At 37.9% G+C, this 24,289-nt stretch overlaps 1 protein-coding gene across 1 annotated transcript; it reads left to right on the forward strand.

Moving 5' to 3' along the window:
• Positions 1–1,812: 1,812 nt before the first annotated feature.
• Positions 1,813–22,770, forward strand: TMX1 (thioredoxin related transmembrane protein 1). The gene is made up of 8 exons (XM_058163164.1): positions 1,813–2,129; positions 9,575–9,690; positions 13,353–13,398; positions 16,539–16,667; positions 18,408–18,453; positions 18,603–18,704; positions 18,794–18,863; positions 19,535–22,770. The coding sequence occupies exons 1-8, from the start codon at positions 1,936–1,938 to the stop codon at positions 19,699–19,701; spliced, it is 870 nt and encodes a 289-aa protein (XP_058019147.1). The 5' UTR covers positions 1,813–1,935; the 3' UTR covers positions 19,702–22,770.
• Positions 22,771–24,289: the final 1,519 nt, after the last annotated feature.

The raw sequence follows: 24,289 nt of genomic DNA on the forward strand, positions 1-24,289 counted from the left end.
CAAGTGCAACTGGAAAGTGAAAGAGATGGTCCTGAATTAGGTATTATATAGTAGGTGTTGACTTTTCTAAATTCTTAGCCTCATCATGGGATTACAAATGCTTAATATGGAATGTAAATGAAGCACATACCCCTTAAAAGAGAAAAAAATCATTATTCAAAAAAATTAAAATGATATAATTTAATAGAAAATAGAATATTAAATATTTGACTTATAAAAATTGGGGTGAGTAATTTATCTCAGCAGGAACAAAAAATAATTTCTAGAAAAAGAATTTTGAGATACATGAAAATATACCCCAGAACAGCAAGCCTTCTGGGAAAAAGACAGCTGCCATTTTGTAGCAGAGGTAGTCCTCCACTTATGACCACAATTGAGCCCAAAATTTCTGTTGCTAAGCAAGATAATTAAGTAAATTTTGTCCCAATTTACTTTCTTGCCAAAGTTGTTAAGTGAATCATTGCAGTTGTTAAGCTAGTAACACAGTTGTTAAGTGAATCTCGCTTTTTCAATGACTTGGCTTGTCAGGTCACAAAAGGTGATCACGTGATCCCTCAGGACACTGCAATCCTCATAAATACATGCCAGTTGCCAAACATCTGAATTTTGATCATGTGATTGGCAATGCTGCAGTGGTCGTATGAAAAATGATCGCAAGTCACATTTTTCAGTGTCGTTGAAACTTTGAATGGTCAGTAAATACTGTTGTGGACTACCTGTATTGCTCCATGATAAACTCTCCTACCTACTATAACAAACTGTCTCTGAAGATGAACATTATTTAGATATTTTGGGTAGAGTGCCCAATTAAATGTCTCATTCAAATTAATTTCTTAGACTACTCCCTTACACATAGTCTTCCTGTTGCAACCACATCTGGAATTATTAGCAACTCAGTTGTTAAGAGAAATGGTCCATAAGGCAAACCATGACTATTTTTATGGTCTTGCTTTAGTTTTCCTTTGTTTTATATATCTGCAAAGGTCGTAAATGCCAGGCTTGGTTCCAAAATTACTTTTGTCACTATCATAACTGCAAACCGTCCATGAAGGAGGCAATCACTAAGCAAGGACAACCTGTAGAGGTGTGCAGTTTACCTCAGTCCAAGTTCCTTGTATCTTGCTTTGTTCAATTTATCCTCGCCTTAGACTGAAAGGGGGATGATGATACAGTATGAAGCAGAAAGCTGCCTCCCTTAACTTTTTTTAACCCTGTCCAAATACATTGGGTTGAATGTCACCTATCTCAAGCCAGTATGAGCAGGAGATTCTTGTTAATTCGGAGCAGGGAGATTTTTTAAACACTTGCGTTCTGTGGCATTAGGATCCTTCAGTCAAGGTCCCACTTACACGTAGGAGAAGGAATTTGGAATTTGGAAGAGGAATTTGAGTGGCTTCTTGAAATCACTTCATTTTCATCAGCTATAACCAAGCAAGAAAAAAAAGGACATCTCATGCCTTACACATTTAAATAAACAAAAAACCCACAACAACACGGGAAATATTATTTCTAAAACATGTGTTTTTATTATTCCTTTGAAAAGAAAAAAATAAATAAATCGTCATAGCAACTCCTGGTTCATTTTAATCCGTCTGGTGCCGAAGTTCCGTCGCCTTGAAAAGTCGGCGAACGAGCGACATCGAATCTGTCAGGAATGCTGCTCCGAAGCTGGGGAAGCAGAAGGGAGAGAGGCGGAAGGCGGGGCGAAAGGATCGAGGCGAGACGTTGATTGATTCGCTGTTCTCCAAATCAATCAATCAAGGAAAGGTCCCCTCCGTAACCAGGGGCAGCGGAAGCGAGGAAACGCCCGCCCGCGCGCTCGACTGGTCTCTCTCGGTCTCTCTCTCTCTCCATTCCCAGGGATGAGTCGCCTCTTTTCCCGGCATCCTTTCTGATTGGCTTCCTGGCGCCCTGCCAAGGCGGAAGTCGTCCGAGATGATGGCGGCCGTTATTCCCCTCCGTGGCTCCTCATCGAGATCTTCCTGGATAGCGCTCGCCTCGATGCTGCTGCTGCTGCTGCTGCTGGTGGTTATAGTGCCGGGACCCGCGTTGGCCGGCAGGAATCGAGTCAAAGTACTGACTGACGGAGCGTGGCAAGAACTGCTGCAGGGCGAGTGGATGGTGGAATTGTGAGTCCTGGCAGGCAGAGAAAAGCGGCTCTTTTCCCGGAAGTGCCTGGGCAAATCGTAGGATGGGGAGGGGACCGCAAAGATCATCTAGTCCAGCCGTCTAGAAAGGAGAACTCCTTATCTGCTCAGGGCTAACTCCGCTCCACCCTTCGCCCCATTTCACTCGTCAGTCGGGAGAACAGTGGATGCCCCTGACCTTCCTATCTCTTCCTTGGGGCTGGCTATTTAATGATTGAGAGCAGGGTTTGTCAATATTGGTTATTTTATGATATATTGACCCTTCACTTCACTCTCAGAATTCCTGGCCAGTTTGCATGTGGCTTGAGGAATTCTGGGAATAGACTCCATGCATCTTAAAAGTAACCATAGTTGACGTTCATGAGCTAAGGTGAATTTTTGCACCCTAGATTTGGTAATCCCTCAAGTGTTTTTTCAAGAAGTAACTAGACTTCCTGTTTTTTCTTTGAAGACGTTTAGCTTCTCATCCAAGAAAGCTTCTTCAGCTCCTTGATTTGGTAGTTCTTTGGGGGAGGGGAGCTTCTGAATGGGAGGAACTGTGCTGTTTCAAGCCAGTCACTGTTTTACAAAAGTGAAAGCAGAAGCATTTTTTTTTGAATGAAACAAAAAATGAGTAGGCCGAGATTGGTGTACTAGTCACAGTCTCCATATGTTAAACCCTAAATGCCCTATTTCCCCCATGCTTTGTTTAGTTTAGTACTATATCCCATTAATCAATCTCCCATTTTTTCACTGCAGTATATCATATTTTTCTCCCTCAATTCAGCCACTACCAATGTACTGACTTGTGCATCCAGTCTAGGCAATTAAGAGGAGTCCCTGCCTCCATCAGCATCACCATATGTGCTTTTCCCCCCTGACTCCCCAATGACTTGTGACTGTAGCAAAACAACTCATTTGTTTCATGCATGGATATAACATGAGTGTCTTGGTTTGATACAGATATCCTAAAACTAGCTCTTTCATGCTTGAAACAGTTAATGAATGGAATGTTTTTTTTTCATTGAAAAAGTTTTACAAAACTTTCCCCTCCCCAGCCCCCCCTCCCTACACAAACCCCCCTCCCCCCCAACTTCCCAGAACAAACACAAGGTATAGTTAAAAATAAAATAAACATATGCTAAAAATTCTTCCCTCCTAACTCAATTATACTCCTACAATTCTCATCAATTCCTAACTTCCCCCAAAACAATAAAAAATAATACATCCTAATCATTCAAAGGCAGTCTGATAACTCTTAGTCTGATATCTGTTTTGAATATAGTCAATCCATTTTTTCCATTCATTTAAATATCTTTCTTGTGTATTGTCTTTCAAAAAGGCTGAGATTTTTGCCATCTCAGCCAAATTGGCAACTTTCAATATCCATTCTCCTATTTTTCTTCCAATACTGTCCTATCAGTAAACTTGCTGCTGTTATTAGATTTAAAATCAGTTTAGTCTCAATTACTGTACAGTCCGTGATAATTCCCAGCAGAAAAAATTGCGGCAGGAACTTTATCTTCTTTTTCAGAACATTTTGTAGAATCCACCAAATTCTTATCCAAAAAGCCTTAATATTCTTACAAGTCCACCAAATATGAAAATATGTAGCGTCATCACAATTACATCTCCAACATTTTGTTTGCATATCTGGATACATACACGAAAATTTCTTAGGATCTAAATGCCATCTGTAAAACATTTTATAAAAATTTTCCCTTAAATTCTGTGCCTGCGTAAATTTAACATTTCTAACCCAAATTTTTTCCCAAGTTTCTAATAATATTGGTTCCTGAAAATTTTGTGCCCACTTTATCATACAGTCCTTTACCAAATCCCTTTCAGAGTCTCTTTCAAGTAACACATTATACAATCTCTTTATATGCTCCTGAGATTGATTTATAATTTGCTTTACCAAATTTTCCTCATTCTGGACTATACCAATTTTCTGATCTTCCTTCCATCTAGCACGTAATTACCCATATAGAATAGAATAGAATAGAATTTTATTGGCCAAGTGTGATTGGACACACAAGGAATTTGTCTTGGTGCATATGCTCTCAGTGTACATAAAAGAAAAGATACGTTCATCAGGTACAACATTTACAACACAATTGATGATCAATATATCAATATAAATCATAAGGATTGCCAGCAACAAGTTGTAGTCATACAGTCATAAGTGGAAAGAGATTGGTGATGGGAACTATGAAACGATTAATAGTAATGCTCTCTAATTGCCCATATTGGAACCAAGTATAATTTTTCCCTTCTTCTTTTAATACGTGCAAGGATTTTAGTTGCAAACTACCACTTTCAGTATACAAAAGATCTTTATATGTAATCATTTCCTGATTCTGTTCTAAATTTATATTCTCTATTGTACGTCTAGGACTTGCCCACATAGGAACCTTATAATTTAATTTATAAAAATATTTCTTCTAGACATGCAAGAGAGCAATTCTTAACACATGGTTTTTAAAAGCCTTATCCATTTTTTTATCATAAATTAAATATGCATGCCATCCATATAATAAATCATAACCTTCTATATTCAAAATTCTCTCCTCCGTTAGATTAAACCAATCACTTCTTATGGAGAGAACAGCTGCTTCATAGTATAATTTAAAATTAGGCATTTTTAAGCCTCCCCTTTCCCGTGAATCTTGAATTATTTTCATTTTAACCCTGGCTTTTTTACCTTCCCATATAAATTTATTAATTCCAGTCTGCCATTCCCCCAAATTTTTATCTTTCTTAATTATTGGTATCATCTGAAAGAGGAATAAAAATCTAGGTAAAACGTTCATTTTAATAGCAACTATTCTCCCCAACAGCGATAACTGCAATTTTTTCCAAACCGTCAAGTCCTTCTGAACTTTTTGCCATAAGACCTCATAATTATTCTTATACAATTTCACATTTGATGTGTAATATAAACCCCTAAATATTTAACTTTTTTTACAATTTCAAATCCTGTTATTTCCTCTAACTTTTCTTTCTGTTGTTTGGTCATATTTTTTATTATCATTTTTGTTTTATTCTGGTTTACCTTAAACCCTGAGACCTTTTCATGTCGATCAATTATTTCCAACAGAGATACACTTGAATTTATAGGGTTCGTTAAAGTAATCACCAAGTCATCTGCAAAAGCTCTCAGTTTATATTCATGTTGTCTAACTTTAATACCCTCTATCTCCTTAGATTCTCGTATTTTATCTAATAATGGCTCCAAAATTAAAATAAACAATAATGGTGATAAAGGACATCCCTGTCTTGTTCCTTTCACAATCTTAAAAGCTTCTGTTAGGTTACCATTAATTATTATCTGGGCTGTTTGCTCTCCACAAATTGCTCTAATTATTCTTACAAAACCATCTCCAAATTGCATTTTTTCTATTAATTTAAATAAAAAATCCCAATGCAATTGATCAAAAGCTTTCTCTGCATCCAAAAAAATAAATGCTGCTGATATAAACTTTTTCTTTCCTAAATATTCCAATAGGTATCTAACATTCTGCCTAACATTATTCCTCATCTGTCTCCCTTTTATAAATCCAGATTGATCAGTATGAATTCTACGTTGTAAAAGTAACATTAATCTGTTTGCTATTATTTTAACAAAAATCTTATAGTCATTATTTAAAAGTGAAATTGGCCTATAATTCTCAGGTTTAGAACAATCCTGTTCCTCTTTTGGTATCAATGAAATAAAAGAAGTTCTCCATGAAGAGGGAATTCCCCCTCCTAATTGTATTTGATTAAATAATTCCTTAAGTGGACCTAACATCTCATCCTGTAGCTTCGTATAATAACTTACTGTAAGCCCATCTGTACCAGGAGTTTTCCCCATTTTTAATTGTTTAATTACCAAAATAATTTCTTCAGAAGTTATAGGCCAATTTAATTCTTCCCTTTCTTCTAGAGTTAAACTTTTAACCTTATAATCTTTCAAATAATTATCAATATCTATATTCAGTATTTTATTTTTAGCATATAAATTTGTGTAATATTCTAAGAAAGCTTTCTTAATTATATCCTGTTGATATCTCTCTTTACTTTTATATTCTATTTTTTCTATAATACGTTGTTTCTGTTTTTTCCTTCAAGTCTATGCTAACCACCTACCAGGTCTATTTGCATTACAAAAAGTATTATGTTTGGCATATTGTATATTTGTTGCCATTTGGTCAGCCATTATCATATTAAATTGACTCTGTAATATCTTTATTGAATCCTTAATCTTTTAGTCCTGCGGGTTATGTATTAATAATTGTTGTTTCTTATAAATCTCCTCGGTACCTACGCTGTCTTTGTTGCTTATTTCTCTGTCTATTGTTAATATATATAAACACACCTCTCATAAAGGCTTTACTGGCATCACAAACCATTTCTATTGATGTTTCCTTATTCAAATTATAATCAAAAAATTCTTTCATCTGCTTTTTACATTGATTTACATTATCCTGATATCTAAACAAATTTTCATTTAATCTCCATGTTCTTCTGCCTTCTTTTCCATATTGCAATTCCATCCAAACAGGACTATGATCAGACAAACATCTTGGAAATATCTTAGTTTTCTTCACCCTAGAAAGCAAATCATTAGAAGTTAAAATAAAATCAATACGTTAAAAGGATTGATGCCTATCAGAGAAAAAAGTATAATCTCTTTCCTCCAAGTTCCGCAGTCTCCATACATCTCTCAACTCAAAATCTTCTATCACCTCAAAAAAGGATTTAGGCAGCTTTGCATGTGCAGGTATCTTCTTAGAAGAAATTATCTTGTCCTTTCATGTATCTATTACTCTATTCCAGTCTCCTAATATAATACATGATTTATAATCCCATAGAATCAACTTGCCAAACAACATTCTGTAAAAATTTTCATGTTGCTGATTGGGTGCATATATACCAAGCAAAAGGGTCTTTTTTGTTTCTAATATAAGTTCGATGGCAATATATCTTCCGTGAGTATCTGCCTCTATTAACTTGGCTGGTATATCTTTTCTCAAATATACCACTATACCATGTTTTTGTCCAAAGCTGAGGCAGCAAAATGTTTACCTAACTTTGAGTTTATTAAGTATTTTTGATCTGATAATTTAATATGTGTTTCTTGTAAGCAAATCACATCATTTCTAAATTGTTTCAAATAATGAAATATTTTTCTTCTCTTCTGAGCTGAATTCAAACCATTGACATTCCAAGTCAAAATTTTATTTGCCATTACTGGCCTGCTGAAGCCTTGGAGTGATCAGCTGAAGATCATCCTCCCGTATCTTCAGCCTTGCTCCTCCCACCACTTCTGTAGCAGAATCCTGAGCTTTACTTTGAGTTTGTTGCTCCTTTTCTTTACGCTTGAGGGCTCCCTTCGTCACTCTTTGTTCTTGTGGTTGTTCCTCAGATGGTAACATCACTGGGATCACCTCAGCTTCCACACCAATTTGAGTCTCTTGAATTCTTTTTTCTATTACTTCTGTTTCAACTTTCAGCACAGTAGAAAGAAAATCTTTGGCCTTAAGCACAGTATCAATACGATATCTTCTTCCTTGATAATACATTGTCAAACCAACTGGAACTTCCCATCTAAATTGAATCTGGTACTTCTTAAGTTCTTGTGTAAAAAATATAGCGTCTTTCCTATCCCTTAACATCTTAGGAGGAATTTCTTTCAAAACCTTTAGCTCCTGTTCTCCTATTTTCAGGTTTTTCTGATATGCAACTTGCAAAATCTGATTTCTCACTGTCCTTTTCAAAAAATAAACCACAATGTTTCTAGGAAATTTCTTCTGTCTGGCAATCCAAGAATTAACTCTGTAAATTTTATCAATTTGATAAGCAACCTCTTGTGGATCAAGTTCAATAAATTCAGCCAGGGCGTCTGATAATTTTTTTTAAAAATCTTCACCTTTTTCTTCCTGTAAACCCCTAATTCTCAGAGCTCCTTCCATCATTCTATACTGCATCACCACCACTTGATCTTCTTTTTTGTCTAATCTTATTTGCATTCCTCCCATTCTATTATCTAATTGCTGGTTTGACTAAACAATTTCTTGCACCTCCTCCTCCACCCCCGCCAGTCTTTTTGCCAAACCTTGAAAAGCGATCAAAATATCTTCTCTTATCTTTTTATTATCTTCTTTTATTTCTTTTATGTCTTCTCTTATTTTCTCATTATTATCCATCATCTCCTTAAACCTCTCTTCAAACACTTTTCCTTGTTCTTTAATCAAATCCTCCAAAGCTACTTCAGATCCCCTTCTGCCAGCAGTCTTAGGTGGTTTAGTAGCCATTTCAATTTTTAAAAGTCACAAAATTTAAGTTTAAAAACTTCTCTTTTCCCCTTTAAATATAGGAGAGCTCAATTTGTTACAATCCACAAGTAACATTTCTTAGCTTCTTAGTTACACAGCCTGCTCATTTTCACTTTCGCTTCCTCTCAGACGCCATATTAAGCAGTCAGTTAAAGCAAGGAAAAAAGTTTCTCTTTTTAAAAGGTAGAAGTCAGGAAATCAGAAATACTTGCAATCCAATAGTTGTTCACTCGCGCTTGTTCCGTCTGCATGTAGAAATCCACAAAAAAAATCGATTGAGCAGAGATGGACACTTTCTTCTTTTCCTGCTTTTGCAGGAGCGTGCTGAAGATCGGAGCTTGGCAGGATTCAGTGGGATTTAACCCTCCGGGGCTCTGCATAACAAAACAAAGCCCCTGGGGAGATCTACCACTCCCCCCGCTGCTCTATTCTCTCCCTTTCTCCCAGGGAGAGAAATTAAAGCTGGCTAACAGCTGTTCTTCGCTGTTTTCGCCGGCTTTTACGATATTCAGTGCGGAGCGAAGAAGGTGGCGCCAGCGGAAGTCAATGAATGGAATGTTATATACCTCTCTAGCACTTGGTTGTTGAGACACTCCATGAATATTCAAGAGCATTACGCCTCCTGTTACTGAATTATTGTAATTATTAAGGTTAATGAGTTGTCATATAAAGTAAGATAACATAATAAAACAGTTCTGTGTTATAGAATCCAGTGAAGTTGATCAAGGTTTTATGATGGCAATCAGTTATATTACTGAGTTAGAACCTCAGTGGTTTGTTTACTCCAGAATGTTACCTATGGTTGGAGATAATTATTGAAATTCTTGAGCAAAGTGGCTCTTGACCATCACAACTTTATATCCATTGAATTAGATATACCAAGGAACAAGCTAAGAAGATTTTGTGTGCAGGGCATAGATTCTTCCCTTAAAATTTTGTCCCTTTTAATCTTAAATATTTATTTTATTGTAACCAGTATTGCTCTACTATCATAGATGTTTGGCACTACAGTTTTCGTAAATCATAATAACAATATATAGCAAGTATGCACTCCAAGATGCCTGCAGTTTTTATTCTCAGTTATTGAAAGAAAATGTTTTTTTCCCCTGTATAACATTTATTTTTCAGCTATGCTCCTTGGTGTCCTGCCTGTCAGAATTTACAGCCGGAATGGGAAAGCTTTGCTGAATGGAGCGAGGATCTTGAAGTGAACATTGCCAAAGTGGATGTAACAGAGCAGCCAGGTAAGTTGTTGTTCCGATGTGAATTGAATAATGTAAAGTATGTTTCATTGCTTTAGAATAAGTTACACACAGTTGGAAGGTTGGGGTGTGGTGACTCAGTGGCTTAATCATGTTGGAGATGGTCTCTGCTCCATTGATTCGAGACCTAGCACTATATGATGGGATAAGCTCCCATCAGTTAGCTTCTGCCCACCTTGCAGTTCAAAAGGATGTTCTATATGCGTAGATAAACTTTAGTAGAGTGATGAGTTGAAGCAGTCAGTGCAGTCAGTCAGATTTCTGCTGGTTCTGAACCTTCCAGGTTACAACACCCCTTTGTGAAGCAACTCCAGAGAAGGGGGGTGGGGGATCAGATGATGAAGAAGAAAGAGCTGCTTATCTTTCTGGTATGAAGCCAGCTTGGCCTCCTTTGGCGCACCATGGGAATACCTGATAGACCTGGTAAATAGGCAAACTATTACTTAGCATTAGCCTTGTACTCTCCTAGTTAATGTAACAATGCCATATGCTAATAATAATAATAGTTGCAAGGTTTTTCTCCAACCTCAAATTTGCCTTCAGTACTTTTATTTATTATTGATTAATCAACCTATATGCTGCCCATAGGGGCACAATGACTCAGTGGTTCAAGTTGTTTAGCTTACTTAGGTTTGAGCGTGGCTTGATGAGCTCTCTATTCCTCTCATATGGCAGGAATAGCTAAAACCCTAGCTCAAGATCCAGATGGATCTTGACAGACTTGAACACTGGGTCCTATCTAACGAAATGAAATTTAGTGTAGAGAAAAGTAAAGCCCTATGCTTAGGCTAGAAAAACCAAAAGTACATGTATAGACTGGGTGAAACCAGGCTTAATAGTAGTAATTGTGAGAGGGATCTTGGAGTCTTAGTGGACAACCAGCTAAATATGAGCCAGCAGCGTACAGTGGCCACCAAAAGAGCCAATGCAATCCTAAATTACATTAACAGAGGGATACAATCAAGATCAAGTGAAGTACTAATACCACTCTATAAAGCTTTAGTAAGACCACACCTAGAATACTGCATCCAGTTTTGGTCACCACACAATAAAAAAGATGTAGAGACTCTAGAAAAAAAGTGCAGAAAAGAGCAACCAGGATGATTAGGGGACTGGAGACTAAAACATATGAAGAACGGTTGCAGAAACTGGACATGGCTAGCCTAGTGAAGAGAAGGACCAGGGGAGACATGATAGCAGTCTTCCATTATTTGAGGGGCTGCCACAGAGAGGAAGGGGTCAAGCTATTTTCTAAAGCACCTGTAGGCCAGACAAGGAATAATGGATGGAAACTGAACAAGGAGATATTTAATCAAAAAATAAGGAGAAATTTTCTGACAGTGAGAACGATCAACCAGTGAAACAGCTTGCCTTTGGAAGTTGTGGGAGCTTCATCACTTGAGATTTGCAAGAAAAGATTGGACTGCCATTTGTCAGAAATGCTGCAGGGCTTCCTGCTTGGGTGGGGGGTTGGACTAGATGACCTACAAGGTCCCTTCCAACTCTGTTAAGCTGAAATACTTGCCCCAGCTCCAGCCAACCGAGCAGTTCGAAAGCATGTAAATGCAAGCAGATAAATAGGTCTCACTTCAATGGGAAGGTAACAGCATTCCATGCATCTTGGCATGACCATGGAAGTATCTTTGGACAACACTTTGGCTTCCTGGGCTAAGAAACAGAGATAAAGCACACACACCCCTAGAGTTGGACTCCACTGGATAGAAGAAACCTTTAGCTTTATATGCTGCCCATCTTTAGCTTTATATGCTGCCCTGATGCCAACTGTAGGTAATGTACATTCAATGTACTCATGATGCAATGTGTATGTAGCCTCAGGCTTTTTCCATCAGATAGCTTCAAGCTGTGTTCTGAGGATCCTGATAATTCTTCAGAAACTTTTTGGGAATTTCTTAGTGAGAGATTAATGTTGGAAACTCTTTCAGGAATCAGATTGGCCTACTAGCATGCCTGCACTGACGGCTGTCTCCAGGAGGGCTTTTCACCAGGTTCGCCTGGTTTGCCAGTTGCGCCCCTTCCTTGATCGGGATGCCTTATGCACAGTCACTCATGCTCTTGTCACCTCTCGCTTGGATTATTGCAATGCTCTCTACATGGGGCTCCCCTTGAAGTGCACTCGGAGGCTTCAGTTAGTCCAGAATGCAGCTGCGCGAGTGATAGAAGGAGCTCCATGTAGCTCCCATATAACACCACTCCTGCGCAGACTGCACTGGCTGCCTGTGGTCTCTCGGGTGCACTTTAAGGTTTTGGTTACTACCTTTAAAGCGCTCCATGGCTTAGGGCCTGGGTACTTACGGGACCGCCTACTGTTACCTCATGCCTCCCACCGACCCGTACGCTCACACAGAGAGGGACTTCTCAGGGTGCCGTCCACCAAACAATGTCGGCTGGTGGCCCCCAGGGGAAGATCCTTCTCTGTGGGGGCTCCTACCCTCTGGAACGAACTTCCCCCTGGTTTACGCCAAATATCTGACCTTCGGACCTTTTGCCGCGAATTGAAAACGTATTTATTTACTCGCGCGGGGCTGGCTTAAATGTTGTTGTATTTTTAAATTTATATTTTATATTTCTAAATTTTATATGAATTTTAATGGGTTTTTAGAATTTTAAATGTTTTAAAGTTTTCAGCCAATTGTATAATAAGTTTTTTAATTTTGTTTTAATTGTATATTGTATTGTTTGGGTTTTTATTCTGGGTGTACACCGCCCTGAGTCCTTCAGGAGAAGGGCGGTATAGAAATCTAATTAATAATAATAATAATAATAATAATAATAATAATAATAATAATAATAATAATAATAATAATAATAATAATAATAATAATAATAGATAAAATAGGACTATAAATTCTCCACTTTATCCCTTGGAGCCCTCTGCTTAGTTGACAAACTGATGATGAAAGATTTTTGGAACAAAAGTCCTTTAATGAGATGTATAATTTAGTAGCAAGGGTTATAGGTGGAAAGTTTTGCATTCAAAACTATTCCTCTGTCATGAACTATGTAGCCTGGAACAAATTACATGGAACTAGGCACTCCCAATTTTAGTTGTGATATAGAAACAATAACAACTGTTGGTTTGCTGAAACACTATGTGTGCTGCTATTGTTACAACTTTGAAAATAGCAAGATATATTTGTGTGGGGAAAATTGAATAATGTAATAGCTTGGTAACAGAATATAGCACTTCAGTAGCTTGTTAGAAGCTGAATGGGGTAACATTAGAATGGCCTGATAACATGTTTGAAAAGTGAAACATTACTTTTTCATCTGGAAAGTAATAACCAATTCCATTTTTGTCTGCCTGTTGAATTTTTCATAAAAATAATATACTGGTAATTAATAATATATAAAAAACAGATGGATTTTACTGATTGAGTTCTGGGTATGGCTGTTGGTAATATATTGTTTGTAGGATGCTGGGGATGGGATAGGGTAGTACAGTCTTCAGTCACGTTACTTATAACTTCTGTCACTTTTTTAAAAAAGTCACTTGCAATTGTATGCATAATTAAAATGGGGAAATTTAACTTGAGCAGAATTAATGTATTTGTGACTGATTACCTTGAAATACATCTACCATAATGAACTCTTGACCCTCATTTTCCCTCTGGATCTTTATATAGGACTAAGTGGAAGATTTGTCATAACAGCACTTCCCACCATTTACCAGTAAGTACTTTAAAACCGATTGAGTTGCTATAACTCCTGTGGTTTTTGCCTCAAAAGCAAAATAGGAAAATACTTCAGCATCTCACGTTTTTCTATTGTAGTAATTTTAAAGTTCAGTGAAAATAGCTGTTTGGAGGACGATAAAAGACCTAGAATTTAAAATCAATTAAGGGAACGAAACTTAAAGTAATATTAGTTCCATTTTGTCATTAATAATCTAGAAATAGATTATGACATAATCAGCTTTTCCTGTTAGCAGTAAAGGATGGAGATAAGGTGGAGATATAAGAGAGAGAGAGAGAATGAAAAGAAGAAGAAGAAAGAACTGTAGTTTATCTTACTTTATAAAGGCCTCTTGCAGAAGTGAGAATAGATCTATAATTTTACCTATGTTTTTGTCCCTTAGCCAGCTAAGGTTAAATCACAATATCTCATTTAAACATTTGGAATCAGTCAGTTAGCTTGTTTTAATACAGTCATCCCTAAAAAGTATTTAGGGAAATGTTGATGGAAATACTTATTTATCAAACTAGTATGCCATGCAACTCATAACAGTCAAAACAACGACATTACAATGAAACCAATTAAAAGGAAGATCAAAGATGGCAAGAATGACAGACCAGGTGGAAATGAAGGAAGAGAGTCTCATTCTTCCTCAGTTTCTTTGAACAAGGCAAAATAAAACAAGGGAAAAAGCAGTTAAAGGAACAATTTTTGGACATGCTTAAAACAAGCAGCAACTCGAAAATGAAAACAAAATCAAACAAAATCATAACTGTCTTCCTCATACTGGTGCCTTCTGGCTGATTGAAGATGAGCAGTATAACTTATAGACATCTAGAACGAGTTAGGCTGGAGAAGACAAGCTCCCAAGCATCACATCAGTTGATCTATTAAGTACATTAATGAACTTCTTGCCATGCATGAAGAGGACATCTGAAGTCTCAACTCTCCCTTCCCATAAACTATCTGGGTCTCAACAATTGTCCCTGTCTGCTGCTTTGGGGTGATAATTTGGTAGCGCCCAGTGTTGTCTATTTTCTGGACAGTGGTTCATCCAGCACCCTCCCACCTACCCTCAGAATAGAATAGAATAATTTTTTTATTGGCCAAGTGTGATTGGACACACAAGGAATTTGTCTTGGTGCATATGCTCTCAGTGTACATAAAAGATACATTCATCAAGAATCATAAGGTACAACACTTAATGATAGTCCCAGGGTACAAATAAGCAATCAGGAAACAATATCAATATAAATCGTAAGGATACAAGCAACAAAGTTACAGTCATAAGTGGAAGGAGATGGGTGATGGGAACAATGAGAAGATTAATAGTAGTGCAGATTTAGTAAATAGTTGGACAGTGTTGAGGGAATTCTTGGTTTAGCAGAGTGATGGCATTCGGGGAAAAACTTTTTGTGTCTAGTTGTTCTGTGTGCAGTGCTCTATAATGTTGGTTTGAGGGTAGGAGCTGAAATGTCCAGGATGTGAGGGGTCCGTAAATATTTTCACAGCCCTCTTCTTGATTCGTGCAGTATACAGGTCCTCAATGGAAGGCAGGTTGGTAGCAATTGTTTTTTCTTCAGTTCTAATTATCCTCTGAAGTCTGTGTCTGTCTTGTTGGATTGCAGAATAATCTGTGATGCCTTACTTGGCACTTAAAAATATCAAAAAGAAAAAAAAGGGGGGGGAGAAGAATTTTTGTAATGCCACTTCCCAATCATTAGAGATTTAACCTGTGAAATAGGCCAATCTCAGATGAGATAAATTTTGTGTGCTTTTTTAAAAAAAAGTGAGACTGGAGATGGTTAAAAAAATTACGACAGATCTGAAAAGAATATGGGGAAAATATATCTTCCTATATACAACCTAACATATAATTCAGAACTGACGTTAATCTCAATTTTCAAACAAAACAGGAAAAGTGGGCAATAAGGCTTTAGCAGAACACAGAAGCAGAGTTAAACCTGGTAAAAAATAAAGTAAAAGTACAGTGTAGTGTCTGACTAAATGTTTTTTTTTTACTTTATTTTAAAGAAATAACGAATGGCAAATTTTTGAAGCAAAATTCCTCTACTTTTATGCTTTATTGGAATGTCTTTGATTGTTGTGAACTGCCCAGAGCAGTTGAGAGTTAGGCAGCATACACGTTTAATAAATTATTATTATCATTATCACTTCTAGCTTTTTTCTAGCTGTTTAATTGGAGGCTTCTGTGAGATGGTAAAGCCCATGGTTTTCTGTCTTCATAAAAATAGTTATGCCCTTAAAAAAAAAAACTTGCCTATCTTAATGGATTGAGAGGTTACGGTAATCTGACCAAACAAATTTCACTTGAGGGAATGTGGATTGAAAGTCTTATCTATTAAGCCGACTGCATTCAACACAGGTGTATTGGAACAAGCATAGTAATTGAGCCAGTTTGGTGTAATTCAGACACCAAGCTAAAAACTGTGAGACCAGGATTTGTAGTCTCACTTTAGGCATGGAAGTCAGCTGGGTGACTTTGGACCAGTCACTCCCTCAGTCCAACCCACTTCACAGGGTTGTTGTGTTGGAGAAAATAGAAGGAGGAAGGAATATTAGATGCTTGCCACTTAAAAAAGTTGTTTTTATAAGTAATAAAGGCAAGACAATAAATAAATAAATAAATTCATCAGGTGGCCTTGCAGAGTGGATTTGATTTAAATCAACTCGATTTAAATCATGATTTAAATCACTAGTAAAAAAGCTTTATTTAGATTAACTCGATTTAAATCATAATTTTTAAGGAGCAACTGTCATCTCTGTCCTGCAGCGGCTCCTTCTCTGACCCGCTGTTGACTTACCAACAGTCCCAATATTGCAGAATATACAGCCTCATGCTACATAACTAAACTTCATTTCATGCTGAATAAACTAAATTATTAATGTATCTTAAATAGAAAACTATCTTTAGATAGTTTTTTACTCCAAAAGCATTTTATTAAAATAAATTTGATAAAAATAAAAAAAATCTGATTTAAATCAAAAGAATCTGTTTTTTATTTTTTTTAAAAAAAAACATTGATTTTTATCCACTCTGTGACCTTGTCTATAGTGTTGCTAAGTGAGACATTATGAGAATTTTAAGCGCTTGACATGGCTCTTATTTTGAACAGTTGTAAAGATGGAGAATTTAGACGGTACCAAGGTCCCCGAACTAAAAGTGACTTCATCAATTTTATCAGTGAGCAAGAATGGAAGTCTGTTGAGCCCATTTCTTCATGGCTTGGCCCATCTTCATTTTTGTAAGTATCAGCAGAAATGTTTCTGCTCCCTAACAGTTTTGGGAAATAAATGCATCAAGTTTAATCATTTATGAAGCCAGGATCAAGTTAAGATTTAAGCCTGTGATGGCGAACCTTTTAGACACAGAGTGCCCAAACTGTGTGCGCATGCATGCCAAAACTAAAAACTCATACATGCGTGGACATGTGCATGGACATAGGCAAATGTGCACATGCCCGGATTTTCATGCATGTGCAGCAGAGACCTGAAAATCAGCTGATGGGCAGGAGGCGGGGCATCCCAACACTGGCAGTGCAGCATGAGGTAAGATCTTTTTCTTTCGTGAACTTCTGTTTCGTTGTTTGCAGGGAAACAGAAGCTCATGAAAGAAACGCCACAGAGAACTGACCTCGGCCGAAGATGCGCGTGTCAGCAGAGAGGGCTCTGTGTGCCACCTCTGGCACGCGTGCCATAGGTTCGCTATCACGGATCTAAACTAATGATTTATGAAAACAGTTACAATCTCGATTGAGTCTAGTTATTTTCATTATTTTCATTATTTTCCTATCAGAAGCTTAGGGTAACCAAATAGGTCATAGTCATTCCGTTTTATTCTGCACTGGTCCACTACCACCTCATGTACTAGGCCCAATTTTGAGCACCTCACTTAAAAAAAAAAGAAAGCCAATGAATATGATCAGGGGACTAGAAATCCTTTGAAGAGGAGTTGGGTGTGTTTAGGTTTGAAAGGAAAAGAACATTTGAATGCTTTGCTAAGGGTAGAGCACACTATGTCCAAGCCATATCCCCAGTGCATTAAGTAAGTAATTCTGTCGATCAAAGACATGAATTTAACTGGATTTGTATCCGACCCATACTGTCTCTTATTAATTGTTACATTCCTATCCACAGCTCAAAAATATGCTGTTTAATAGTCTGAGAATCCCATCCAGTAAAACATCAAACTGACAGATCTTTTAATTTCCTCAGTTCGTCTTCCCCTCCTTGTTTGAAGATAGGGCCATTTGCTCTCCTGCAGTCTTTTGGGAGGGAAACGTCACAATTTCCCCAGGATCTCTGCCGTTCTTTGAATGCCAAAAACATAATTTTTTTGGCCTTGGAGATTTGAGTTCACTTAAATGTTTCTCCTTGTATATCTGAGCTGCTGCTTCTTCATTTCACTAGTAGCACAGTGATGGCCAGCAAAGGCTTTGTTGCCCTTTGGTGGGGGGGAACTAAAATCTTAATTAAAATAGTCTACTTGTTGCCTAATTCATCCCTTTCTCTTCACAACAGCGTTAAGAGCGATTTCTTCTAACATAACCCCCTCCAGCCCTCTTACGTTGTTGTTTTGGAAAACGTTTGCAAGTTTCAAGCTCATCATTTGATTACCCTATTTTCCCCTTTGATTGTAGGCTTCTTTATACTTCTCCTATGCAGGCCTCCCCTTTTTTTTCTTTTGAGCATCGCAGAAAACTCTGTTTGCTTCTACATTGATTTCTTTGGATGTCTCCCACTTGTTCTTCCAATAGGAATCATTTACAATTGGGTTTCATTTATAGTTGGACATGGGAATTGATTCCATTGCAGTCAGATGAAAATTGCATGAGCAACCTTAATAGAACTTGAATGCTGAATCTCAAATGGGCTGCTTAGATCACTGAAATCCACTGAAAGTTCATTAATTGTAGATTTTATTGTTTAGCCTCTTTGACCGTAGAATTATCCCTTATTTTTTCTTCTCGTGTGTTTCTTTGCAGGATGAGCAGCATGTCTGCCTTATTTCAGCTTTCCATGTGGATTAGGGTACGTGTCACATCTTCCTCTAAATCAGAAGAGAGATTAAGTTTATACATATATATATATATGGCTGCCCAACTCACTCATGGTGATTCCAGGCAGCTTACAGAGTTGCTGTCCAGCTAATTCTCAAAATGTGTTTTTCTCCCTTTCAGCAATGTCACACTTATTTCACAGAAAACCTTGGTATACCAAACTGGGGATCCTATGCAATTTTTGCATTTGTAACTTTGTTTTCGGGGTTGCTGCTAGGCCTTGTAAGTAAACGTGTTTTCTTTGCACTCAGCTTTAAAAGGAAAAGATAAAGCTTGAATGTAGCACTGAAGAATGTTGGTTTTCTTTTCAGATCATGGTATTTCTGGCTGATTGTGTGTGTCCCTCTAAAAAGCAAAGGCCATACCAGCATCCTCATCAGAGTAAGTATAGTGCTGCATGCCAAGTGGATTTCTTCTGAGACAAGAAAAGGGAGGTTTAAGCATTTGTGTGGTTTTATCTTTTGTTTTATTTTCCTGCCTTAGTATGTTACCCAGAGCTTTTTCCAAAATTATAAAATGTCTGAGTAATTAAACTACCTGTTAATTAAATAATGGCATTTAACTGTATTTGTCTCAGCCCTGCCCACTTTCAGTAGTACCACTCAGTGGTCAATTGTACCTCTCTGCTCTGTCCCAGATCTTATTCCTAAACCAGCAAGAACAGAGGGAGGCAGGCTCTCTTGTTTGCTTAAAAGGAGATAGAAGTGCTATTATGCCTGGTTGGGCATCTAAAATAACAGTGTAAGGATTTAGCAAGAGTGGCAGAAGGTTTCTGATTTTGCCTGAAGATGCATTAATGAGTGGCAGATAAGGAGGGAATAGTTTCACCCAAGTTTGATTAAAATGAACTATTAATTTTCTGGTTCTAGCAAGGTTATGCAACCAAATGCAGCCCTTGCAAGCTCCATTTTCACTGGCGGAGGCACTGCGGGCCAGTCCTTTGCTGTTTCCAGGGCAGCCCCGCTGGTCAGGTCTAAGCACCCGGGCCTTGAGTTTGACACTCCTGCTCTAAAGAGATAAATTGGCAATGCTGAATTTTCTTCTCTTTTTAGGAAAGTTACTAGAATCTTCTCAGCATTTGAAAAAAAAAAGCGAAGGACTTGATGGAGCCAATCTTGATGGTGAAACAGACCGCGGAGATTCATGGTACCCTGGTCCTCCACCAAATCCAGTGAGGCAACGCGTCGCAAAACCAGCTTCTGAAGCAGAGCAGTCATAGCTCTTGCCGGCCGGCTCATCTTCTGGAGATCCTGGATGGATGCCTGACGATCAAATATGCAGGTGGGCAGGAGAGGTGGGGAAGTCCTCCTCCTCTTCTACCTCCCAAGAGAACCAAGACTCAGAATCGTTTTTGAGATGGTGAAAAATTGTTTCTGAATCTTTCAGCGGGACAAGTTTAAAGCGTGGTGATGAAAATGCTTTTACCTGTCTCCCTGGAACAGGTCCGGGAGTTGCAAAAAGGGTTAATTTGCCTACGGCACAGGGAATTCCAGAATTTGGATGAGTTACCAGTCTGCAATGCCGGGACAAACATTGGGCCCAAAACCAGATGATCTCTTCTGATGAAGCTTTTCTCTCCATGTAGAAATCACCCAGGAAGTTATTACTTGCTGGATCCCAACTCAAGAGTTTACTTCTACAGTTGGCTTGCTTTTACAAGTGCAAAATTACAAAAAGCCTTTTTTCATTCTGACTAATAATAATAATAATAAAAACTTCTAGCTAGTTTTAAATACCCAGGAAGAGTTGAAGCCCAGATTTTTGAAAAGGAGCTAAATTCTCTCTAAAAAATTTGGATCCCATGGCAAAGAGGAGGTTTTTTTGGTTTCTGTTTTAAATTGCTCGTTATGTGAGGTTGTTATTTATGAGAGGCTATTGTTCAAAAGCGAAAGAGCCCAAAGTATCCCTTTTGCTTAGCCTGAATTTCATCCTGTTCCCCAATGTTGCTTGATTAGGTACATTAAGCTTCATACATAATTATTTGGCAGGAAAAAGAAGTAATCATGTAAAGTTAGTTTAGTTATCTTATTCCTAATAGCTTAAAGACTTAAGACTTAGAAATTTATTAGATAATCCTCTAGCTAGGGAAGGATGCTGCCATTGTTAGCATGGTTGTCAGTTTCTTTTCCTGGGGGGAACTTTTGGCTTAGATCAGGGGTGTCCAAACTTGGCAACTTTAAGACTTGTAGACTTCCAACTCCCAGAATTCCTCAGCCAGCTTTGCTAAGTCCACAAGTCTTAAAGTTGCCAAGTTTGGACACCGCTGGCTTAGATCTTTGAATAAAATCTTATTTTTATCAGTATTTCAGGACATGCAGATTCTTCCAGAAGCTTCCATCAGCATATCACAAAGCCAAGAAATTCTGCCAACTATCGTTTTTCATGTTCTTTTAGTTCTGTTTCCTAAGACACAACATTCTCAAGTTTTTTGACATTACATTCTTTTGCACCACAAAAAGGCGCTTTTGCCAATATTTTTGCTTAATCAAAGTGTGTTCACAAGGAGGAAGACTCAAGTGGCCACTTGACGTAGCTGGCTAATCTGCCTTAACTACCCATTATGTTGACAAACTACAGGTTTATCTGATAAGTTTGAAAAGCTTTAATAAAATACATTTAAGTTTGAAAAGCTTTAGAAAAGCAGGATATTTCCTTGCAAAGGCAGTCGTATATGGCCTTAGTTGATAAGTAGAATACAGTTCAATTGGCTTATGAAGCAGGCTTAGAGCCATTTAGTTTTGTATAAAATATCTCTTCCCCCCCCCCTTCTTAAAGCTTTCTTTATATTCTCATGAAAACCAGGAATTACTTGTCATTCTTTTCTGAACCCTGCCCAAGTTTTGATATACGTAATGGGGAACTTACAGACCATAGCTTTGCTTGTTTTTCCATTTCCATTTTCTGTATGGGAAAAAAAAAATAGTTCACATTTTCTTCCAAAGATGTTAGAAGTCAGATGCTGGCCAGTAAGCAGCCATCTCTTCCCCTGCTTGCTTGTGGTTTGCCTGTTTCCTTAAAAGGTCTTAAAAGCCATTGGGAACCAGGTTCTTTGGCTCTTTATAGGTGTGTTTGACCCCACCACAGAGAATTGACTCAGTTAATATTTCTTCCTCTCTACCCCAGCTGTACTATGAATTTTTAAGAATGTTTTGGGAAGGGTGTTATTTTTATTGAAAAGCCATGGTGGCGCAGTGGTTACAATGCAGTATTGTAGGCTAATTCTGCCGACTGCCAGCAGTTCGATCCTGACCATCTCAAGGTTGACTCAGCCTTCCATCCTTCCGAGGTCGGTAAAATGAGGACCCAGGTTGTTGGAGGCACTATGCTGACTCTGTAAACCTCTTGGAGAGGCACTGTGAAGCGCTATATAAGCCTTAAGTGCTATTGCTATTCAGCGCCGAGACAAGGATATGCAAAGAGGTGGTTCTGTTGGTCGATTTGTCTTACATTGAACCGGGATTGTGTTAATTGATTGAAACAAGCTTCTCCGGCACCTGTTCTTGTTTCAGTAATGGCTGAAACATGCTGACAACTGGGAGTTCCATGCTGAAATTAATGCATATTTGCTTTAATGTGATCTGTATGGAGAATGAGTAGGTGCCCTTGAAAGCAGTCTGGCTTTATTCTGTGCAGTCCAGTCTATGGGAAATTGCTGCTAGCGTCCAGGGCTTTCTGCTAAGCAACTCATCTGCTGCTGTTGCTCCTAAGAGCTCCATTGAATCTGAAGCTAGTTGAGGTTCTCTTGAAATGGAGATACTCATCCCTGCAGGCAAACATCTGGATTTTATTGTTGAGTTTCTCTAGCAACAATTTCTCGCTGGTCGGCACAACCTCCACTGAAAGAAACCTTCAAGCAGAATAAGTTGTCACACAATGGGGGAGGGGGATAAAGTTCTAAGCCTACCTGTTCCTTGTGGTGCTCTCCTTTTGCAAAAAGTTGTCTTTTTACAGAGCAGGCAATACATAAGCAATCTAAAGTCAAAAAGTCCTTTCTTACCTTCCTTGTTCAACATTTGTGGGCTGGCAGTTAAATAACCTTTAAAACAAATTCAGATACTGCAGGAGAGAAAGGGTGAGATGGGGGTCATGCTTAAGGACTATGCTGTGCCGAAGGAATTATTCTTCATTTGTTTCGTTTTTGAATAAGCCAGTTTAATTCTCCAAGGATGTAAAGCATGTTCAGTATTCAGCTGTTAAGCTGATGTGTTTATTATAATTGGTAAGTGTTTTTTGTCCCCTTAAGAAAACATTTCCAAATAATAAAGTTATCTCCATGTCTGGAATTTTATTTATTTGTAGCTTGAGTTATTTTTTAAGGGTCACTTTTGGTAACCTCAGTTGGATAGTTGAATGTAATACGAAGTTTGACACAATTATCGGTGAAAAAGCATCTCTTGAGGAATAATATGAATATTGAACTAATTCCGTAACACTCAAATAGTTGATTATTCTAGGTTTTTTTTTTCATAGAATTAAAAAAAAATCATTTATTTCAGTGCAGATGTCAAAAATAATTGAAAGGCATGTCTATTTGAAACACTTTACTTTCTAGCTGAAACCTCATGAGAAAATGTGGGAAACCAAGATTCAACTCTTTCTTCAGTTAGAAAATTTCTTGGTGCCTTTCCACAAACTCCCCCATTCCCAGTTATGTTTATTATGCAACCCTTGAAAGCAGTTGCATTTTTTCCCCAAGATGAAAGAAAGAATATGCACTGCATATTTTCTAAATTATTTCCAAAGTGATGCACGCCCTATTAATCATGTCAGTAATCATACAATTCATCATTTGCAGTTTATGTTCTGGTTCAGTTTTTGTCTTATTGATATTGTACAATGCAGATTTTTTTGCACTGACTTGGGCCCTTTTATTTCAAACTTTCCTCTGTTTATCTTTTTTATTCATGTTTATGAAATGTTACTGTTAGTGAATTGTCATGTGTTTATAAAACCACATACACTTACTGTATATAGACGCATACTGTATATACATTTATGTATTGTGATTAGGTTCAAGAGTTGCTTCGCAGACTAGATGCTATACACCACTTAAGATTTAAACTAAGCTAGCTTCCTGTATGAAGGAATTCATGGTAAACTGTTCTGAGATTTGGATTGTTAGTTCACCTAGAACTTCTTCACTATGAGTGGAATATTTTTAACTAAGTCTATTTGAGGAGAGTTAAAATTCCCTATTAACATAACATGTAAAACATATACCTCCCCAATATTCTTTTTTTCCCCAAACCTCCAGAGTGAATCAGAATAGAAGGTCTTCTAGCCCAGCCCCCTGCTTAAACAGCAGATCCTATACCAATGGTTCTCAACCTTTATAGTGCTGCGACCCCTTTAATACAATTCCCCACGATGTGGCGACCCCTTTAATACAATTCCCCACGATGTGGCGACCCCAACCATAAAATTATTTTCGTTTTGAATTTATCGCGCCTGAAGCCGTATTGGCTAGCGATCTGAACTGCTTACAATTGCCTTGAGGACGGAGGCATTAAAGCAGAGACTCCTCCCCTATTAAGTTTATTGTGCCTGAAACCAGATTAGGCTAGTGATTGGGAGTGATTGCAGCTGGCTTGAGAGGGAGACATCAGAGCAAAGATTTCTCTCTTTTTTAATTCATTGCGCCTGAAGCCGAATTCGGCTAGCGATTTAAAGAGCCTGCAGCTGGCTTGTGGAGTCAACCATTGGAGCACGATTCTTCGACTCGCAAGTATACTTCCCATATTTCCGATGGTCTTAGGTGACCCCTGGCAAATCGTCATTCGACCCCCAACGGGGTCCCGACCCACAGG

Source organism: Ahaetulla prasina, chromosome 1 (genome assembly GCF_028640845.1).
Source record: "Ahaetulla prasina isolate Xishuangbanna chromosome 1, ASM2864084v1, whole genome shotgun sequence".
Lineage (NCBI taxonomy): Eukaryota > Metazoa > Chordata > Lepidosauria > Squamata > Colubridae > Ahaetulla > Ahaetulla prasina.